Here is an 18,084-nt window from a genome sequence, read left to right as displayed (position 1 = left end):
TTGGACCCGGATCCGGACCCGGATCCGTGGACCCGTCGGATCTGGATCCGGGTCTTCATTTTCCAGACCCGACGGATCCGGGTCGGATCTGGATCCTACATACAAAAACGGATCTGGATCCGGGTCCATCCGGACCCGGTCCAGATCCGACCCGTTGCCACCCCTAGGTATATTTGGTCAGGTATTAGATTTATTTTGTTTGATAATAGGTATAATTGGTCAGGTATTATACTTATAATACTTGATAATAGGTATAATTGGTCAGGTATAACAATGCCCGAAATATCTTTAAGGATAGTGAGCTTTTTCCTTTCAGCCAATGTAATACCAATCAAACTAAACGAGCAGTATTAATTAGGTAGTGTTGGAAGAGCTCTTGTACTGACACAACAATCTGCTTCAACCGTTAAATGCTCAAATCTTCCTTCTACTGAGTATCAACAACAGCGAAGAACAAGCCATGAAAATGGAGGTAGACGCGGTACTAATGCGGAGTTGGTGTTGCGGACCTCGCAATCGGGTTTAGTCAGCCCCCACCTTTTTGTTGGCCTTTTATTGTTGAGCCCGGTCTCACGTGAGTCCGGTCCCACACAAAACGCTTTGATATATGAATTACCTCTAACTAACGTTGTTTGCAATAACTCAATTTATTGTCTTGTTTTCATTAGATCTTGTATTGCCGTATGGGACAATAAATATGTCACTCACAAATCATGTATTACGTACATTATATATACATGTATAATACTTGGTATTCAAAATGAATAATTTATAACAAATCTAATAACTTCAAAATGCAATGAACTTATTCTATCATATATACATATGTATGTACTTGTATACCAAGATTACCAACTACACAACATATATAAATTCTTATAAAAATATATAGACTTTGTCAATTTTATAGAATGTCAGAAGAAATCAGTCAAGATGTTAAGGTCGTTGTTATTTATCGAATATTAATTGCTTATACATCTTGCAATCGAAAAGATCCAAACTCGTTAATAAGCTGATTTTTGTAATTGGAAAAGACCATCTTACCCAATATCAAATACCCTATTTAGCATTTGTCAAAAATTGAGAAGAAAAAAACTTGATAGTTGTTAGAAATTAAGCTCTGATGAAACTATTTAATAGTTCATATTTAGTATCGAGTAGTTGAGAAGTATTTTTTTTTTTTTTAAAAAGAAAAAGTATTATGGAATAAAACCAACTTAATAATATGGAGTCTTAATAATTATTTAAAGGAGGCTAGTAGGTATAAATGGATAATAGACTAATAGTCCATATGGGGTAATTATTTTTTATTTTTTGATAGAAAAATGGATAAGGTGTTATAGCTGTTATTTGCTTACTAACATCAATAACAAAATAACGCGGAATTTTTTTTTTTTTAAAAAAAAAAAAAATGGTTAATCTATTTGCTAACAAAAAAAGTATTACAATAATACAATCCTATCTTGTTGGCTAGACTAATAATAAAATCATACTCGGAGAAAATACCTTGAGATCAGATTAGCTTAATAATATCCCCTCTAACCGAGATTAATATTCATGTAATCATAATTCAAGTATAGCAATGATTTATGATTGATTTTTTAAACTTTTAACCCTTATCAGATGATGAAAACTAAAAAAAAATAAAGAATTGTTATTGTAAAATCGTATTATATCTTAATATTGAAGGATGAGATACAAAGTACTCATAATTTCTTAGCTATGATCACCTTATCAAAAGGAAGATTTTTTTGGATTTGGATGGACTCATAAAAGTGCTTGGCCTAGATATAGGATGTTACATGTTTCAGCATTATCTTGGATGTGGGAGGGAGTATACGCCTCTACCTAAGGGCTTAGGCATAAAGAAAAACGAACATTTCCTTCTTTTTACCACTTCTTCACAATCACATCAAATAACATCAATTAGCCAAAAGTGAAGATGATTAGTAAGAGGTGCATATTGAATAATCAATCACTTTAACTTGCCGCTTGCAAATACCAAGTAATAATAGGCCTATTAATCTTTATCTTTCAATTACTAAATCAAATTCCATCAAAGACCTTTGGGAGTAAGGATTTCCCTTTTCCTCACTCTTAAAAGACTCTATTTGCTTAATCGAACAATCTTTATCTTTATGAAATCTCGATCTAGTAAGAGACTGAAAAAAAAAAAATATTTAGAAAAGAAGAGAGAGTACGCTTTGCAATTCTGTGGTGCCCAAATGCTTAAACATCACGTGGTTTAGTCTAATAAACTTTGTGTGGTAATTGGTGAAGGCCCAATTTTGAAATTTTCAATTGAACTTATCAAAGTCAACTTGTTTTGACAAATAACCAAATCTTTGTCGAATCATAGCGGCTATAGCCTATAGGTTGATCCATTACAATTTGACTTTAGATTGTTTCAAAAGTTGAAGCCATTTCTAAGGCCTTTTAATGGTAGCGAAAAGTATGCCCAAAATCATAAAACTTTAAATGGATTTAAACATTTTCATCCATTAATTATAGTAATAATGATTACTAGAAAGAAAAAAGAGAGAGGTCATTTTTTTTGGCAAGGAGAAAGTCAAATCTTCCACTCCAAGATTATGTAGACAGCGGAGCTCTAAGTATAGAGATGGATCAAGATTAAGCAATGTTACAGGACATCAAATCTATTCTAGGCAATTTTTTGAGGCACATTTTTATGAGAAAACATAGTTCAAACATGCACTGAGGTTTTGCTCAACAATACTTCTGTGAATTGGTGTATGTCAGGATGCTACACTATACGTCTATACTCCGTATCATTTCATTGCTTCAGCAACAATAAGGTCCAAATACTGATAAGCAACTAAGCATCAGAGCTCGTACTTCGTAATACTCTGTCATGGCCTCATGGGGCTTAGGAGTGGAGAGAGGTGACAGTTGAAAAACTAGCGGAAAGCCGCAAATGATGTTTCCATGTACAACTGTCCATATCCTGATAACAAAGTTTACAAGGCACACATTCACACTGTACCACACATTCACACTGTACCACACATTCACATTCGTACGGCGACGTATGCACCTAAAGACTTCATAAATCAAACTCATAAAACTACACAAAGTTTAAGTTGTGATCAGTGGAGTATATTTTAGACGTACCATTTTGGTTCTCTAAAACACTTCAAAAACTGTCAAATTTAAGACCAGTCGAGTACAATTTTAGACCTACCCCGTTTGGTTCTTAAGAACACTTCATAAGAGAACACTTCATAAACTTGTAACAAACTACGCAGTCATTACAACTTTACTGGTTCATAATTCCAGTACAATTCTTTTTCATTTCAATGGGTACAAGATTGTTGCTGACAAAATTAAACATAACAATTTTTTTGAGACACAGCTCCTAATAGAAGATTTGAAACATAGAAACTAGCAAACTTAATCATCAAAGAGACTGAAACCAATGTCATCATCTGACTCCTCTTCAGGCTCTTCCTTCTTCTCCTCAACAGCGGCAGCAGCACCACCTGCAGCTGGAGCAGCCCCAGCAGCGGGAGCAGCGGCAGCAGCAAACTTGCTAGGATCCTGCATCACAGAAAAAGGAAAAGAGTATAAAAGGTTATATCTTTACTTAAATTGAGAGGGAAAACTAATGACAGTCAGTCTAGAAAACAAACCTTGAGATACTCCTTGACTTTCTCAGCCTGAGGGAAGTCATAATCAGTTGCAACAGCAATAGCAAGAACATTCTTGTACCCATTGATGAACATGTGGGGGGCAGCAGCCAGAGTTGGGTATGAGATGGCAAGAGAAAGAGAAGTGACCATTGAGACACCAGTTGCAAACCTCGCAAGAAGGTCCTCCTCAGTAAGGTCAAGAACCTCGGGGCTGAAGACAGACCCATCGTCATAAACTGACTTAATGTCAAGACCGTATGAGAATGGCCTAATTCCAAGCTTTGCTAGAAGAGCAGCCTCAGATGAACCGACCTTGTCACCCTGCTTGATGAGCTCAACAGCAGTGATAATTTCTACAGTACCCTTGTTAATCTTGGTGGGGATGTTGAGAACCTGGAGGTAGAAGCATGAGACAAAATGAGATCACCTTCATAAAAAAGTACGTCAGACTCATTACACTATCAATGGCACAAACCTGGAAGAAAGATGTCTGGGATGGATCAAGACCAGTGTTGCCTGGTGGGACAACGACATCAATTGGTGCAACCAAACCAACACGAGCAGGAGCTCCAACCTGTTCACATCAAAAATCGATTTAGAATAACCAATCTAGAATCAACAACTCCCTCAGTTCCTTTTTGTTTGCACCATGGGCCCACTTTTAGTAAGAGCTTTCAGTGTCAAATGATGCAAACAATAAGGGACAGAGTGATACAAAGCATACTGCGCTAGACTAACAGAGCGTCTGTTTGATAATATACTGAGAGGCTGTGAGAGCAGCAAGAGCATGATTACAGTGGGGAACCACATATTTACAACAAAACTTGTTAGGACAGACCAAGCTATTGAGATAAAAATCAACAAGCACAAACCACAAAAGTACAAAACCTCATATACGTAAGAATGAACAGTTTAAGAGTAGAAAATTTGAAAGCCTCAACAGAGGAATACTTAGGCCCTGTTTGATTCACCTTAATTTTGCTGAACTGAAATTATTTTTACTGAACTGAACTTATTTTTACTGAACTGAACTTAATTTTACTGAAATTAAATTATTTTTGCTAAACTGAAATTATTTTTACTGATTTTCTATTATCCATTCTTCTTTAAGAAAACTGAATTTTACTGAAATGAACTTATTTTTACTGAACTGAAATTATTTTTGCTGAACTGAAATTAATTTTACTAAACTGAACTTATTTTTACTGAACTGAAATAGAACAGGGCCTTATTAATATATTCACCATAGAACAACAAAAAATAAGCACCATCAAATAAAACTACAACTACCTAACTTTTGGAATACGGATTATAACAAATTCAGGAAAAGCAAGTTCAAGTCCAAACAATGGTGCTCGAATATGGGATCATCTATAGTACAAATTGGGGGAAAACAACAATGGCAACAAGACTACCACCTGATTAAAAAACCGATGACAGGTAGCACTACAAACATCCCATCCATACACAGTCACATAGTATATATTAAGGGAACTTTCAGCGCCAAATTTGTCACATACTTTGTATTAACCTCATATTGATTGGGGGAGCCAATAATTACCCGTTCAAATATAACTTAGAGAGGTTTACAAATATGATCTAAATTGATTATAATAAGCAAAATTATCAAGAGTTGAGCATAATGACAATCTCAAATTCAGCATAACAAAACTACAATCACATATCAAATAGCACAGCAATATACCAAATTTAAGACCAACTTTCCAACAGAATTAGACGTTCGTAGTAAGCTTCAATGAATATATCTAATACAGCCAAACCCAAACACAAACCAAAAGCATACAATAGGCCCTGTTTGATTCACCTTAATTTTGTTGAACTGAAATTATTTTTACTGAACTGAACTTAATTTTACTGAACTGAAATTATTTTTACTGATTTCTATTATGATTCTTCTTTAAGAAAACTGAATTTTACTGAACTGAAATTATGACTAAAATTATTTTTACTTAATATTATTTTTTTTAAGGTGAATCAAACCGGGCCTTAATCTTAACAAAACATCACATTTACAAGTAATTATTGAACAAAACACAAAATTAAGTCTGAGAACATCACAAAATCAGCTGAAAAAACAACTAAAATCAAAGCAAATTACCTTGTACTTGGAAATCTCCTCCCTAACTTCCTTCAAGTCACCCTTGGTAAAGATCAAACCAACATTTCCCTACAAATTCCAAACAAAACCCAGTTAACTTCCATCAATTTCAAACAAATCCCACAAAACAAATCACCAAAAAACTGTAGGGGAAAAAAAAAACATACCACCAACAACTGTTCGAGCTTTTTCAGGTTCTCGTTACCAGTGTTTTCAGCATGAAGTCTAATAGACCTCTTCATCATAGTATTCTTTCCCATCAAAACAACTGAATCACCTCTCAAACCACGCCTAATTCCTTGTAGCTGGTTCGAACCGACATTGTCAGCTGATGCAATCAACACTTGACTGTACTCGTCCAAGAGTTGGCATAGTTTCTGATCGTAAGCGATCTTCTTCTCAGCCTTGGTTGGTTTCACGGCCATTTTGGTTGAATTAAGTTGAAATTTCCGACAAAATCTGGAAAATTAGGGTTTCTGTCTCGATTTTTTGGGGATTTTTTGAGAAGAGAGAAGAAAAAGGGCAAAATCGAGGGCCAAGACGAAGCTGAAACTGATGCTTGTCAAGGCGGACAGCGAAACGACGCCGTCTCTTTAACCTCCGGTGGGATTTTGCAGATTAACTAAGAGAAGATTCTACTGGTATAAACCCTAGAAATGATTTTGCAGCTAGGAAGAAGACGAAGTTGAAGATGGGGATTTTATATTATAGGATTTTAGAGGGATATTGATTTTAGATGTGACCTAGATCGGACGGTTTGGGTTTTCTTGATGGAATTGATCTGACGGTTGTGGGTGGGTTAGTTTGTTTTGGGCTTAAAATGGGTGATTGATTGGACTAGAAATTTGGAGGAATTTGGTTTTGAGGTTATATATATACAGGGTTTAAGGCCCAATTTGATTTTATGTTTCAAACCTTTGGCAACCAAATTTGGAGTAAATTGATGTACTCCTGCAATTATGAAGTCTTGAACTAGTGGTTAAGGCCCTGTTCTCTTACGTTTCAGTTCAGTTCAATTCAGCTCAACTCCTAATTTCCTTCTCTTATAAAATATTCATTTCAGTTCAGTTCTGCTCAGCTCAGTTCAATTCAGTTCAGCTGAGTTCAGTCAATGAGAACAGGTCCTAAGAGTTTAAAATTGAGGGCTTGTTACAAAATCAATGCATTAGCATTTCAATTTTCAAATCCTCTTATCTTAATTTGTAATTTATATCGTCTTTATGTCTTATTAATTTTTGAAGCTATTAAAGAAATTAATGATTTCAATAGTTAAATGAAAGTTATTAGGAGATTCTTGAAATTTTAATAATTTATTTATAAGAAAAATTAAGCATTGAGGAATTGGAGGTTTTTGGTGAAATGTTAGCACAATGATGTACTTTTTTTAAAATAAAAATAGACTACACTGTATCAAGGTTATTAGGATCGGGATCCTACCTTGGATCGATGAGGAGGGTGGGATCAAATCGATCAAATCGGATCGTAGGATCGTAAGATCCTACTTAATAACGAATAATATTGTATATTAAGCTATAAATTGACTTAAAAACATTTTTTCTAAGGGGTTTTAATGCTAAAAGACATTGGTTTGCTTATAAAAGGTCAATCTTCATTTAGCTTTATCTGTATAGTAGTTAGAAGATTGATAACACAAGTTTAAATTGATAAATTATGTGCAAATTTGTCAAGAATGAGACCTTAACTATGACATTTGCAAGTTGACAATTGATAAAATTATATTAATGTCTTGAATTCGCAAATTTATTAGCGATAATTATTGAATATATACTTTAGGTGCATATAACCCAATGAATAATAAAAAAAATATGTTTAAATAAATCAAAGTCTCATATTATAGTGAAATGTTGGATCGGATCGTAGGATTGTAATAAAATCATAGGATTGTGTTGAGATCCTGCCACTCATAATTAATATCGGAGTAGGATCGTAAGATCTTACAAACTTTAAGATCCTACCAAAGATCTGGATCGATAATGCAATATTGGATCGTTGGATTGTAAGATTTGGATCGGGATTTTAACAACTATGCACTGTATTCATGCTTCATTTCACTTGCTTTGATATGATAAGATTCGCATCAATATGAATATTTTGAATGTGATTTTTTTTTTAATTCTAACTTCAAATTTAATGATTTTTAACAATAAGCGCAAATATAAAGGCATTGTCATCTTTTTTTTTTTTGCGTCTTATATATTTTGATTTAGTAATTAATTCTTAAATAAGCAAATATCAACTTGAATAAATTAAATAAACATAGTCCTACATCCATCTTTGTCTTTAAAACATTATTAAGACAGTGGCTTATACATAAATGTATATTAAGCTCCTTCATCCTTTTAACAATATATATAATGGTAAAAGCACAAGTTAAACAATGCATGTTTGATAAAAACAAAATGTATTATTTAAGAATTTTGAAGCATTTGATAGCAACATGTATTATTTTAGATTTGCACCTATGTACATAGAAGCATTAATAAGACTATACAAAATCAAAACTAGCTATGCAGAGCAAAGTACAAACATAAATAAATTATCCTAGAAAATAAAGCACTAGCCTTAAATTTCTTCAGCAGTGAAGCATAGTTCTTAAAACCATCTCAATATCGTTGGAAATGGCTATGGCATCCTTTGAAACACCTTGTAGTCCCATTCTTGATAATCCAGCACAATACAATTTATTCTTTCCTTTCCAGTGATTTGGGAAACGATTCTTTGAAAAACCATCGTTTTTTAGTATAAAATCATAATCCTAACAAAAAAAATATCAATAAGTGTCCATGCTATAATAATATATAATACTATTATTGTTAATTCGATCAGGTGAACCTAAAAGAAAAATAATGCACAAATTATATGATTAATCTATACGTGTGTGCATGGGTGTGTACGTAATACTAAGATTGGATTATTACTTAAATTACATAAACTTGAGGTAATGTACAAACCTTAAGCCATTCACAAGCCATGCTTTTGAATCCGGTTGCAAATATTATTGCATCAAAGCTTAATTCAACTTTATCTTCGAATATGACTTTGTTCTTGTTAATTCTCTCAATTCCAGGTAAAACCTATAAGTTTTAAAAATAAAATAAAGGCATGTAAAAAAATGTCCATATAAAATATCAAACTATATAGAAATGTAGAATACTACTTTTTAATGGAAGGAATCATAATACTTTATAATTTATCATAATAATGTGATTTAGGATTGTCCATCTTGTCCCGCAATAGACAACAATTTACTAAAAATATAAGTAATTCAAAGTAACTTACCTTTATTTCTCCAGATTGAATTTTGGCTATAGTTCCCACATCAATTACAGGGCTTCTTCCCTTTGCTGTCTTAAGGAAAAAAGGGCCTTCACTTGGCTGATAAATTCCATATTTCGATAAATTCCCATATTTCAATTTGCTAGCAAAAGAGACTAGAGTGTCCATCGTCGATAAACTAAAGTACTTTAGCAAGTGCATCGCTACAAAGATCATTTCTCTTGCAACCACATGAACCTATATTAACCAGCATCAATAAAGCCAATACTTAAGTACAATTTAGTTGTGTCTGTTATATTTACAAGATTTTTAAAAATGTGATAAAAAACTAACCGGATTTCTGATAATAATTGAAGTGTTTGCTCCCGAATTACTTAAATCATAACTAATTTCCATCCCAGAATTACTGCAACCAACGACCAAAACATCTTTGTCTTGAAACTCACGCCCGGACTTATATTCACTAGAGTGCATTATATCTCCCTTGAAATCGTTTAAACCAGGGATATAAGGGATGTAACCCTTGCCGTTTTCGCCTGTTGCGACTACCAAAAAACTCGCAACAAAAAATTTAGATGCTTTCGCAAAAGTGTCCTTAGCTTCAACTAGCCATTTTCCCTTGGATTCATCAAATGATGCAGATTCAACATAGTGAAAGTATCTCGGCCTAATATCAAAGTCGAAAACATAATCATCAATGTACTCTATGAAATCATTCTTACTCATATATTTCTTGGTTTGTGGTGCATGGGGCTTATGGGGTAATGAGCAAAATTCTTTTGCTAGATGAAGATGGCATCGATCATATGCGCGTTTCTTCCAAAGAGAAGCGCAACAATCTTCTTTTTCAAGAACAATGTAGGGAATTGATTTTTTGGTTAAGCATGCAGCAATGCCAAGTCCTGCAGGACCTGCTCCCACTATGAGGACAAATGTTTCTTCCATATGTTTTGTTTTGTTTAGCAAAAGAAGTTATGTATTCAAAGGAAGAAACTTGACTTTGGGGTGAGTGTTGTTTTGATGAGGGAAATTTGGGACTATATATATAGTGTATTTAGGATTACCTCTCCAGAGTCTTTATAAATAGAGGTTTGCCTATTAAATTTTCCAAAACGTATAGACAACCTTCTTATAGAATATTACGATTAATATTGCTAAAATTTCATTTATATAATTAATTTTGTAGTTTTTGGAGAAAGCACATTGACATGTGGTGTTAGTAATCCTGGATTTTTCGGCATTCCTATATTTTTTATGTAAACAATATGACAACTAGTAGTTGTAAACTTGGTAAAATAATTATTTTTGTGATGATTTGGGTACTTTTTGGAGGGAGCGCATTGACGTGTGTATATTCTTACTAGTATTTGACAAATTGACATTCTAAGATTACAACATATAATATAATAGGAGGTGTAAAAAAACTAAATCAACCATAAACATTTTCTAAATTTAATATGAACACAATATAGTAAAACAGTATGCATTGATTCCATTTTTTCTTGTCAGTTTTATAAAGTCTAAATAATTTATACAAATTTAGCATTAACAATTCTCTAATTCTCTTAGGTGTATTGTAATGCTAGGACATAAGTACGAAATGAAATAAAAATTATGAAAGTTTGTTTAAATTAAAATTATTTTTTACACTTATTAAATTAGATTGAAAAAAAAAGGTGAATAGGTAAAACGACACTAAATTCTCAGATTACTCACACAAAAGATATATTATAAAAAGATGAATTTATCCATGATTATAAGATGGGTAATTTTTTACCAAAGTCATGTATGTGCATTGGATTTTCTATAGCCTTCATCAATGGATTAGTTGAAATGAAGAATCTTATGTACATAAACTTAATTGTGAGTATAATACCTAATTATCTATCAAGGGTAATGTATGTGCATTAGACTTCCTATAGCCAAAACATTAATGGATTAGCTAAAATTATATATATCTTATGTAATTGTGATTATATTGGCTAAAGCCAAAGAAATCATCAATGGATTGTATTAGCTAAATTAATATCTTATGTACATGTACTTACCTATGGTTATAAAATGCCTATAAGCTAAGGTGTAGGATATTTTGAAATTTGTGTATGACAACCTAATATTATCTAAAGATCTTACCAACCTAAAGATGCATCACAATTTTTCACAATAATCTCTTCACAATATAATCATATTATGATATTATCCTAATAGAACTTATCCAAGTTATGTGCATGATCTTATAAAAGATTAAAAGCCAAGAAAAATCGTGTTAATTCTTCACGATTAGGGCCTTATGCATGACTTGGACCAAACGTTGTACTATGCTAATGAACCCTCGATAATTTTTGGCCAATGAGCATGTTGACGTGTACCTCGAATCGCAATGCTCATGCTTATGTCAAATATCTTGCAAAAATGTGAAAAAATGATATCCATGGATGGGGATGTCAATGGGGTGGGGCAGATGTTGTCTTTCCCATCCCCATCCTCGCCTAACATTCTCATCCCCATCTCCACGACGGGTCCAAAATTCATCCCCATTCCCGCCCTGGCAAATACAATCCCAAAACCATCCCGCCCTACCCCCTACTTAGATATCCACCTCCACCTAATCCCCACCTAAGACTCGTCTAATCCCCACCAACCAAATACAACTATATTACATCGTAATGATTAAAAAGAATAATTGTTAAGTTACACATTTTTGTTATATTTTTTTACTATACTATTATTTTACTTAATGTATAATTAAAGTAGTAAGGTATAAATAATATATGTAATAAGCTAATAACATATATGGATATAGGTATGGAGCGGGTACAAAGTTGGGCGGGTGAGGCGGGGTGGGTATGAAGTGGAGATGAAGCGGGTCGGTTGGGGCGGAGCGGGTATGAAGTGGGGATGGGGCAGGTACAACCTAAAATCCATTCACGCCCCATCACCCATGACGGGTATGGTTTTATCCCCATTCTCGCCCCCACCACCCGCCAAACCGAGACCCATCCCCACTCCAGTGGTGCGGGTCTTCTATAGATAGTTCAACTAGTTTAGATTATTGACCCGCCCCACTGACATCCGTATCCATAGATAGTTCATGACCTCCTAACATAACAACCTTCGTATGACTGAATCTATGGATAGTTTATGACCTCCTAACATAACAACCTTTTTTTTAAGACTTATGTCTTATGACATATCGAACTGTTTTTGTGTCTGACTCAAACACCCCTCGATCCACACCCAACTCGAAGTGGTAGCTAATCGACTTGGGCTTAGAGGTGTCAGTTCGGATAATCGGATCGGGTCGGGTCGGATAAATTTTTAAAGTTGAGTTATATTAAGTTATTATGTCCACTCGAGTTCAAATCTGAATCGGATATTTTTCGGGTTGATTTCAGATCGGGTCGAATCGGGTGTGCTTTTGACGCTTCTACTTGGCCATGATCAACTACTTTAGATTATTGAATCCCAAATCCTCGATCAATATTTGCTCTCAAATTTTATTGTTTTGCCACCCAAATAGAGGTGGGAGATGGAGGGAAAAGGCAAAGGAATCGAAAGAGAAATCCCAACTTCCATTTCCAACTGTTAAACTCTTGTCCGAATATCAGCTCTACTCCTCCTTCCTCTACCCACCAAAATCAATCTTCCCCAAAATTCTTCCCAAACTTCTCATCAATGGCTTCCGTCAGAATCACCTCTTATCGAGATCGGACGGCGGAATTCCGATCATTATTAGAAACATTGATGAAGATCGAGGGCATTTCCGCCGGAATTCATCCAACTTCGGCGAATCAATCGGCGGAGCAAACACCCTCATCGTCTACTAGATCGGAATTCAATACGAAGGCTTCTCGAATCGGGTTGGGTATTCACGAAGCTTCTCGGAAAATCGCCCGCCTTTCACAAAGTAATTATTATCCTAAACACCCTAATTATTCGAACTTATGATTCGATTGATTTTTGAATTATGTGATTATTTGCTGTCTGTATTGTAGAATTACTGCCGAGTTTGATTTCATTTTGCCAAGAAACTTGAGGGTTTAGAAAATTTGATTTTATTGATTTGTCATTTTTGATTTGGAATCTCATAGTTCACATTTTGGTGGTATTTAGGTAAAATTAGGGATTTCTGTACTTGATTGAAAAGGGTTGTTTAATATACGAATTTGTAGTTGACTAAGTAATGTTTACTACTATATTAATGTCCTAATCTGAATAAACAATTAAACACATAATGTTTTGAGATTACTGGAAAATATAGTGTCACATCTCCCTTATTACAACATTAGATTGAGATTGGTGCTTGTATATATGAATTGTGAAAAAGTGAAATTGTTACAATGAATTATTCTCCCTGCCCCAAATTAGTTGTGACAACTCATACCCCTGACCATTAAAATCTTTCCCTACTTATGCAATGTTAAATTTTGATCAATTGAATTGTCTAGGATTTTCCAGAGTTGAGAAAGAACATTTAATGTCTGATGGACTAATAGTGCAGTAGTTCGAATCCTTAATAATAAACCACTCACTGGATTTGGGGTACTGTATACAAGTTGCTAGTGTGCTTCATAGTTTTTAGTTCAATATCCATGTTAGATAGCTGAAACTCTAATTGGGGGGTTTATAATACTTTGGACATTTGTAACTGTGTCACCTTTTCTTCAAGTAAAGAGTGTTTCATGTCAGATTCTTGATCGATACTCATGTCTGACGCTCAAACGGCATCTATGTTAAAACAAACAATTATTATATTTATGTATTCAGTATGTAATGTAGACTTGTTGTGTTACTGTGTATTTGAATGATCGATGTAGTTTGTGCTGGTGTCAAATAAAACAACTATATCACTAGATTTTTGGTAGAAAGGCGAGAGGGGTTGAACTTTAACTCTATTTGCAGTGTTCTTGACAACTCGAAATTCTATGTACATATAGATCACTGTTGATATCAGAGTACTTTGTGTACGCATGAGTGTCAGTTTCATCTTAGGTGTGATTTCCTGTATAGGAGACTAGGAGAGCATGTAGTATGTGATAAAGTGGTGAGTAAGAATATTTCATTTGTTTGATTTTATTAAGGATTTACTTTGGTTATCATTTGGTAATTATTTTATAGGAGGTCCAGCATATTTGAAAACTTGGGGCTGGGAGGTTGGAAGGGGAGGGGGGGGGGGGGGGGTGGGTTTGGGGGAAAAACAAGTGTACTAATTCTCTGCCTTTTTTAGCCTAAGAGACTTTTGCTTTCTTATAGTTTCTTCTCTTTTTGTAGATGCTAAATTCTAAGTGGTTTGACTGGTTTCTTTGGTTGGGGATAAAGAAGGGGGGCGGGGGTGTTAACCCATCTGTTCCAATCGGAAGTCATCAATGCGTGGTTTGCAAGGACTTTATGATCTATGTGTAGGGAGGTAGTACTAATTAGTGTATTGTTATAGTGATCTGCCTTGCTTTCATGTTTAACTCATATATATCTGTGATGCTGAAAAGTTTAACTAAAGCCGGTGTTCAAGTCTTTTTGCACCCCTGCAACCCTTTTTTAAGTCTTTGTCGCAACCTTCTTATTCACCATAGCCATATTCAGTTATTTCCAAAGAGATGACATTCGTTTTGATTAGCTTGTGCAGTTGTGCCTTGTGCGTATGGCCTTAAATCTGCAGTGGTATAAGAATCATTGTTTCACCTTCCTCATTTGACTTTATTTATGGTGCTTACAAGTCAATACTGAATTAATAAAAGCAGATTATACATATTTGATATTAATTTATGTTATTTCATAATTTTTAGTGGCAAAGACGTCTTCAATGTTTAACGATCCTACGATGGAGATACAAGAGCTAACATCATTGATTAAAGACAATATTACGGCACTCAATGTAGCAGTTGCAGATCTACAAAATCTTCAAAACAATGAAACAACTAAAAGTTATTCAGATGATAAGACCATTCATGCAAATGCTGTTTGTGATGACATAAAGAACAGACTAATGGCAGCTACAAAGCAGTTCCAGGATGTATTGACTACTAGAACAGAGGCATGTCATATTTGGTGGAAGTTTTGAATTCACTGCTATGCTTTATTGTTATTATTATTTTTTTTTAAACGTACTTGTCATTTTCTTCTGTTTTACAGAATATCAAGGCCCATGAAACCAGGAAACAGTTATTTTCAGCTAATGCATCTAGGGATAATCCGTTTCAGCGTTCTGCTAAAGCCATAAATGAGCCACCTCCTTGGTCGAATTCATCAAATGTCTCTGCAAGTGTGCAACCTACCCTGTCAGTAATTTCGTCTGTAATCTTTATACCTGCTATGTTCATAATGCAATTATATATCTTTACAGCAACCTCTTGCATTGCATCTGTTGTAGGCATTATTATAAATTCTGACTATCGGCATCAATTTTCTAATCATTGTGTGCTTTGCCCAGCAGACAATCATCAAGTGGAGTCCAGGCCGGGAGTCAACTTAGGTATCTTCTTTAACCAAATTTAGGATGTTTCTTGCTTAGTTGTTTAACGTTAGTGGCAGATGCTTAGTTTTTAGCTGAAGTTAATCATGTGTACTGTTTTAGAGTTGAGAGGTAACCATTACCTCATACGAAGTATTTATTGGAATTTGGTACTGCAGGCGGAGGATGGGTACTGAGACTATACCATCCAACAACATGGAAATGTCTATGCTTCAGCAAGCTGCTCCTCAGCAAGAGAATCATTATCGTGCCACGGCTCTTCAGAATGTAGAATCTACAATCTCAGAGTTAAGTGGGATCTTTACGCATTTGGCTACAACGGTTGCGCATCAGGGGGAGCTTCTAATTAGGTTGGTCTAGTAACTGTATTCATCATCTTCTATAAATCATAGGTTTATGCTGGCATTTTTTTAAAATAATCATCATCCTCCAGGTTGTTAAAAATTACATTTGTTTGGGTTTATAGTCATCAGTAGAGCTCAACCATTTGCATTAAGTTTGACTCATAAATTGCTCATAATTCTAATTAGAACTTCAATTTGTTGCAACTAGGATTGACGATAACATGGAAGAATCCCTGAGCAATGTGGAAGGTGCTCACAGTGCTTTACTGAAACATTTAACTCGTATATCATCAAACAGGTCCTTGCTATTCAAACTATTTGGTGTTTTAATATTTTTCTTGGTGGTGTTTATCTTCTTTATTGTTTAGTTTGTAAAAAACTTTGCACTACTAGTGTCTGGGATCTGTTACATTCATTATTTAGCTCCCTTCTGAAATACCAACCTTTTTGTATCTATTAAGGATGCATTACCAATTTACCATGTCATGTAAATAGAAATAGGCTCCTGAATACGTGTATTCGGTTTGAGGGAAGCATTTTTTGTAAGCAGCATTTCTGAAGTTTTACAGCATATTGAAAGTAAATCCTTTTTCAATTCACTTTTTTGGGCTGATTGCCGTTTATATATAATTTTTGTGCTTTGAAGTCTGTCAAGAGATTAGAGGACCTCATAGCCCATTACACCCCATTGGGCCACTGCTGATTTTCTTTATGGCCTTTGGAAAATATGTGATGATATGTCTTATGAGATGTGATCACTACAAATCTAAAATGTCCAGAAGTCTGGGATTTCATAGCTTGGCTTTAGTCTTGTAGGCCCTAGAGTATCAACTCCCTCTATAATGCGAATTCGTCACTTTACTCTGGCTGGATGTAAGTTGCATTCTTCATTGTCAATTTTGTGTGTTTGTAACTTGAAAACTTGACGTGATTACTTCACATCAATTAGTTGATGTAATCAATCTGTAGCGCCTAAAATAAAAAGTTGTGTGCACTTAGCAAACTCTATGATTTATGGTGTTCCCTCTTCACTCTGTCGGTGAGTCTGTCCCCAAATTTTTTTAGTAAAATGAGATATAGTGTTAATTTTTCTCTGTTCTGCCAAAAATAAATTGTTGCTGAATCATTACAACTGTAAATTAATGCTCTCTGTTATATCAACTTTCAAATAATGATACAAAAGGATAGTTGCGTTGTTGGTGGATTAGTGGAACAGGAAAAGGGAAACAAGAACCCTATCATGGATGAATAATTTTCACTTTTCATTCATTATTTAAAAAATTAGTACAAGTAGTAAGATATATGTTACCTCTATGGCTCTATTTTCCAATGTTATCTGTGTTATTCACATTTGCTTTTATCCTATGACAACTTTATATCTATATTTATCATCTCTAACCTACCGTATTGGACCGTATCATTCTCTTAAATATCTATAGCTCTACGACTCTACCACTCTCCTCTTGTTGCTGGTGTTGGTGGCTTCTCTATTAAGTTCTTTTTGTTTTACGTTGCTACATAGTAGAACTAAGAAGTTAACTAAGTAATGGAAGTTCTCTTTCTTACCGTCTTACCTTTGTTGTTTGAAGTAGGATGCCTAGTAGAGATGGCAATGGATCGGATTCGGATCGGGTGGAGCTTCACCCGCATCCATCCATTACTCTAATCGCTCCATCCACATCCATCCATCATCCGCTTCACCCATCATCCATATCCATCCGTCCATCATCCGCGGATGAAACGGGTGGAGCGGATGACTAATGGATGAGTATTAAAGTTGGAAAAAACTCACATAACTTTAATTTTCGGTTATTTGTACAATAGTTTTATTAATTTTATTAATTAAAAAGGAAACAATAACAATATATTGTTTGAAAAATTAATTTGCAACAAAAAAATACATATAATTTTCTTACACATTTCAGATTTTATTATTAAAATTCTTAGATTAAAAAATTAATATATGTTAAACGGGTGGGTGGATGATTAGCGGGTGAAAAAAGTATCATCCATATCCGATCCGATCCATCATCCGCTTCATCCGTCACCCGCTTTTCATCCATTTAATTCGGGTTTTCATCCATTTATTTATTGCGGGTGGAGCGGGTTAGTGGATATCCACTTAATATTGACATCCCTAATGCCTAGTTTAAATGTTTGATAATTCTTAGTGTATTGAATTAATAGATGGGAGATAACAAGTAC

The 18,084-nt window shown here is 34.5% G+C and overlaps 3 protein-coding genes across 4 annotated transcripts; 1 reads left to right on the top strand and 2 right to left on the bottom strand.

Annotated features, from left to right (window-relative positions):
- Positions 1–3,228: 3,228 nt before the first annotated feature.
- On the bottom strand, positions 3,229–6,445 carry LOC145595037 (large ribosomal subunit protein uL10-like). The gene is made up of 5 exons (XM_081651392.1): positions 5,937–6,445; positions 5,770–5,838; positions 4,126–4,224; positions 3,651–4,043; positions 3,229–3,558 (listed from the first exon to the last, which is right to left on the bottom strand). Exons 1-5 carry the CDS (start codon positions 6,192–6,194, stop codon positions 3,412–3,414), a joined length of 966 nt encoding a protein of 321 aa, XP_081507518.1. The 5' UTR covers positions 6,195–6,445; the 3' UTR covers positions 3,229–3,411.
- A 1,917-nt stretch (positions 6,446–8,362) lies between these two features.
- Positions 8,363–10,011, bottom strand: LOC145596113 (putative indole-3-pyruvate monooxygenase YUCCA10). Its single transcript, XM_081652537.1, has 4 exons — positions 9,400–10,011; positions 9,070–9,303; positions 8,742–8,864; positions 8,363–8,545 (listed from the first exon to the last, which is right to left on the bottom strand). The coding sequence occupies exons 1-4, from the start codon at positions 10,009–10,011 to the stop codon at positions 8,363–8,365; spliced, it is 1,152 nt and encodes a 383-aa protein (XP_081508663.1).
- Positions 10,012–12,554: 2,543 nt separating this feature from the next.
- LOC145594987 (syntaxin-31-like) lies at positions 12,555–16,478 on the top strand. 2 transcript variants are annotated; one of them, XM_081651341.1, is made up of 6 exons: positions 12,555–12,973; positions 14,850–15,097; positions 15,196–15,341; positions 15,497–15,535; positions 15,694–15,885; positions 16,088–16,478. In XM_081651341.1, exons 1-6 carry the CDS (start codon positions 12,742–12,744, stop codon positions 16,245–16,247), a joined length of 1,017 nt encoding a protein of 338 aa, XP_081507467.1. In that variant the 5' UTR covers positions 12,555–12,741; the 3' UTR covers positions 16,248–16,478. The 2 variants fall into 2 exon arrangements, with proteins under 2 accessions (XP_081507467.1, XP_081507466.1); XM_081651340.1 differs by having other exon boundaries at positions 15,494–15,535.
- The last annotated feature ends 1,606 nt before the right edge of the window (positions 16,479–18,084 follow it).

Source organism: Chenopodium album, chromosome 19 (genome assembly GCF_948465745.1).
Source record: "Chenopodium album chromosome 19, dcCheAlbu1.1, whole genome shotgun sequence".
Taxonomy (NCBI): domain Eukaryota; kingdom Viridiplantae; phylum Streptophyta; class Magnoliopsida; order Caryophyllales; family Amaranthaceae; genus Chenopodium; species Chenopodium album.
Note: the sequence above shows the minus strand (reverse complement) of the source record. Positions and strands in the feature narration are given on the sequence as shown.

Coding starts and splice junctions, on each gene's coding strand:
- LOC145595037 (XM_081651392.1), bottom strand. CDS start 6,194: ATGGCCGTGAAACCAACCAAGGCTGAGAAGAAGATCGCTTACGATCAG. Junction 4,225..5,769: donor AGGAGATTTCCAAGTACAAG/GTAATTTGCTTT, acceptor TGATGTGAACAG/GTTGGAGCTCCTGCTCGTGT. Junction 4,044..4,125: donor CCCAGACATCTTTCTTCCAG/GTTTGTGCCATT, acceptor TTCTACCTCCAG/GTTCTCAACATCCCCACCAA.
- LOC145594987 (XM_081651340.1), top strand. CDS start 12,742: ATGGCTTCCGTCAGAATCACCTCTTATCGAGATCGGACGGCGGAATTC. Junction 15,098..15,195: donor TATTGACTACTAGAACAGAG/GCATGTCATATT, acceptor TCTGTTTTACAG/AATATCAAGGCCCATGAAAC. Junction 15,886..16,087: donor CAGGGGGAGCTTCTAATTAG/GTTGGTCTAGTA, acceptor TGTTGCAACTAG/GATTGACGATAACATGGAAG.
- LOC145596113 (XM_081652537.1), bottom strand. CDS start 10,011: ATGGAAGAAACATTTGTCCTCATAGTGGGAGCAGGTCCTGCAGGACTT. Junction 9,304..9,399: donor CAATTATTATCAGAAATCCG/GTTAGTTTTTTA, acceptor TGGTTAATATAG/GTTCATGTGGTTGCAAGAGA. Junction 8,865..9,069: donor TTCAATCTGGAGAAATAAAG/GTAAGTTACTTT, acceptor TAAAACTTATAG/GTTTTACCTGGAATTGAGAG.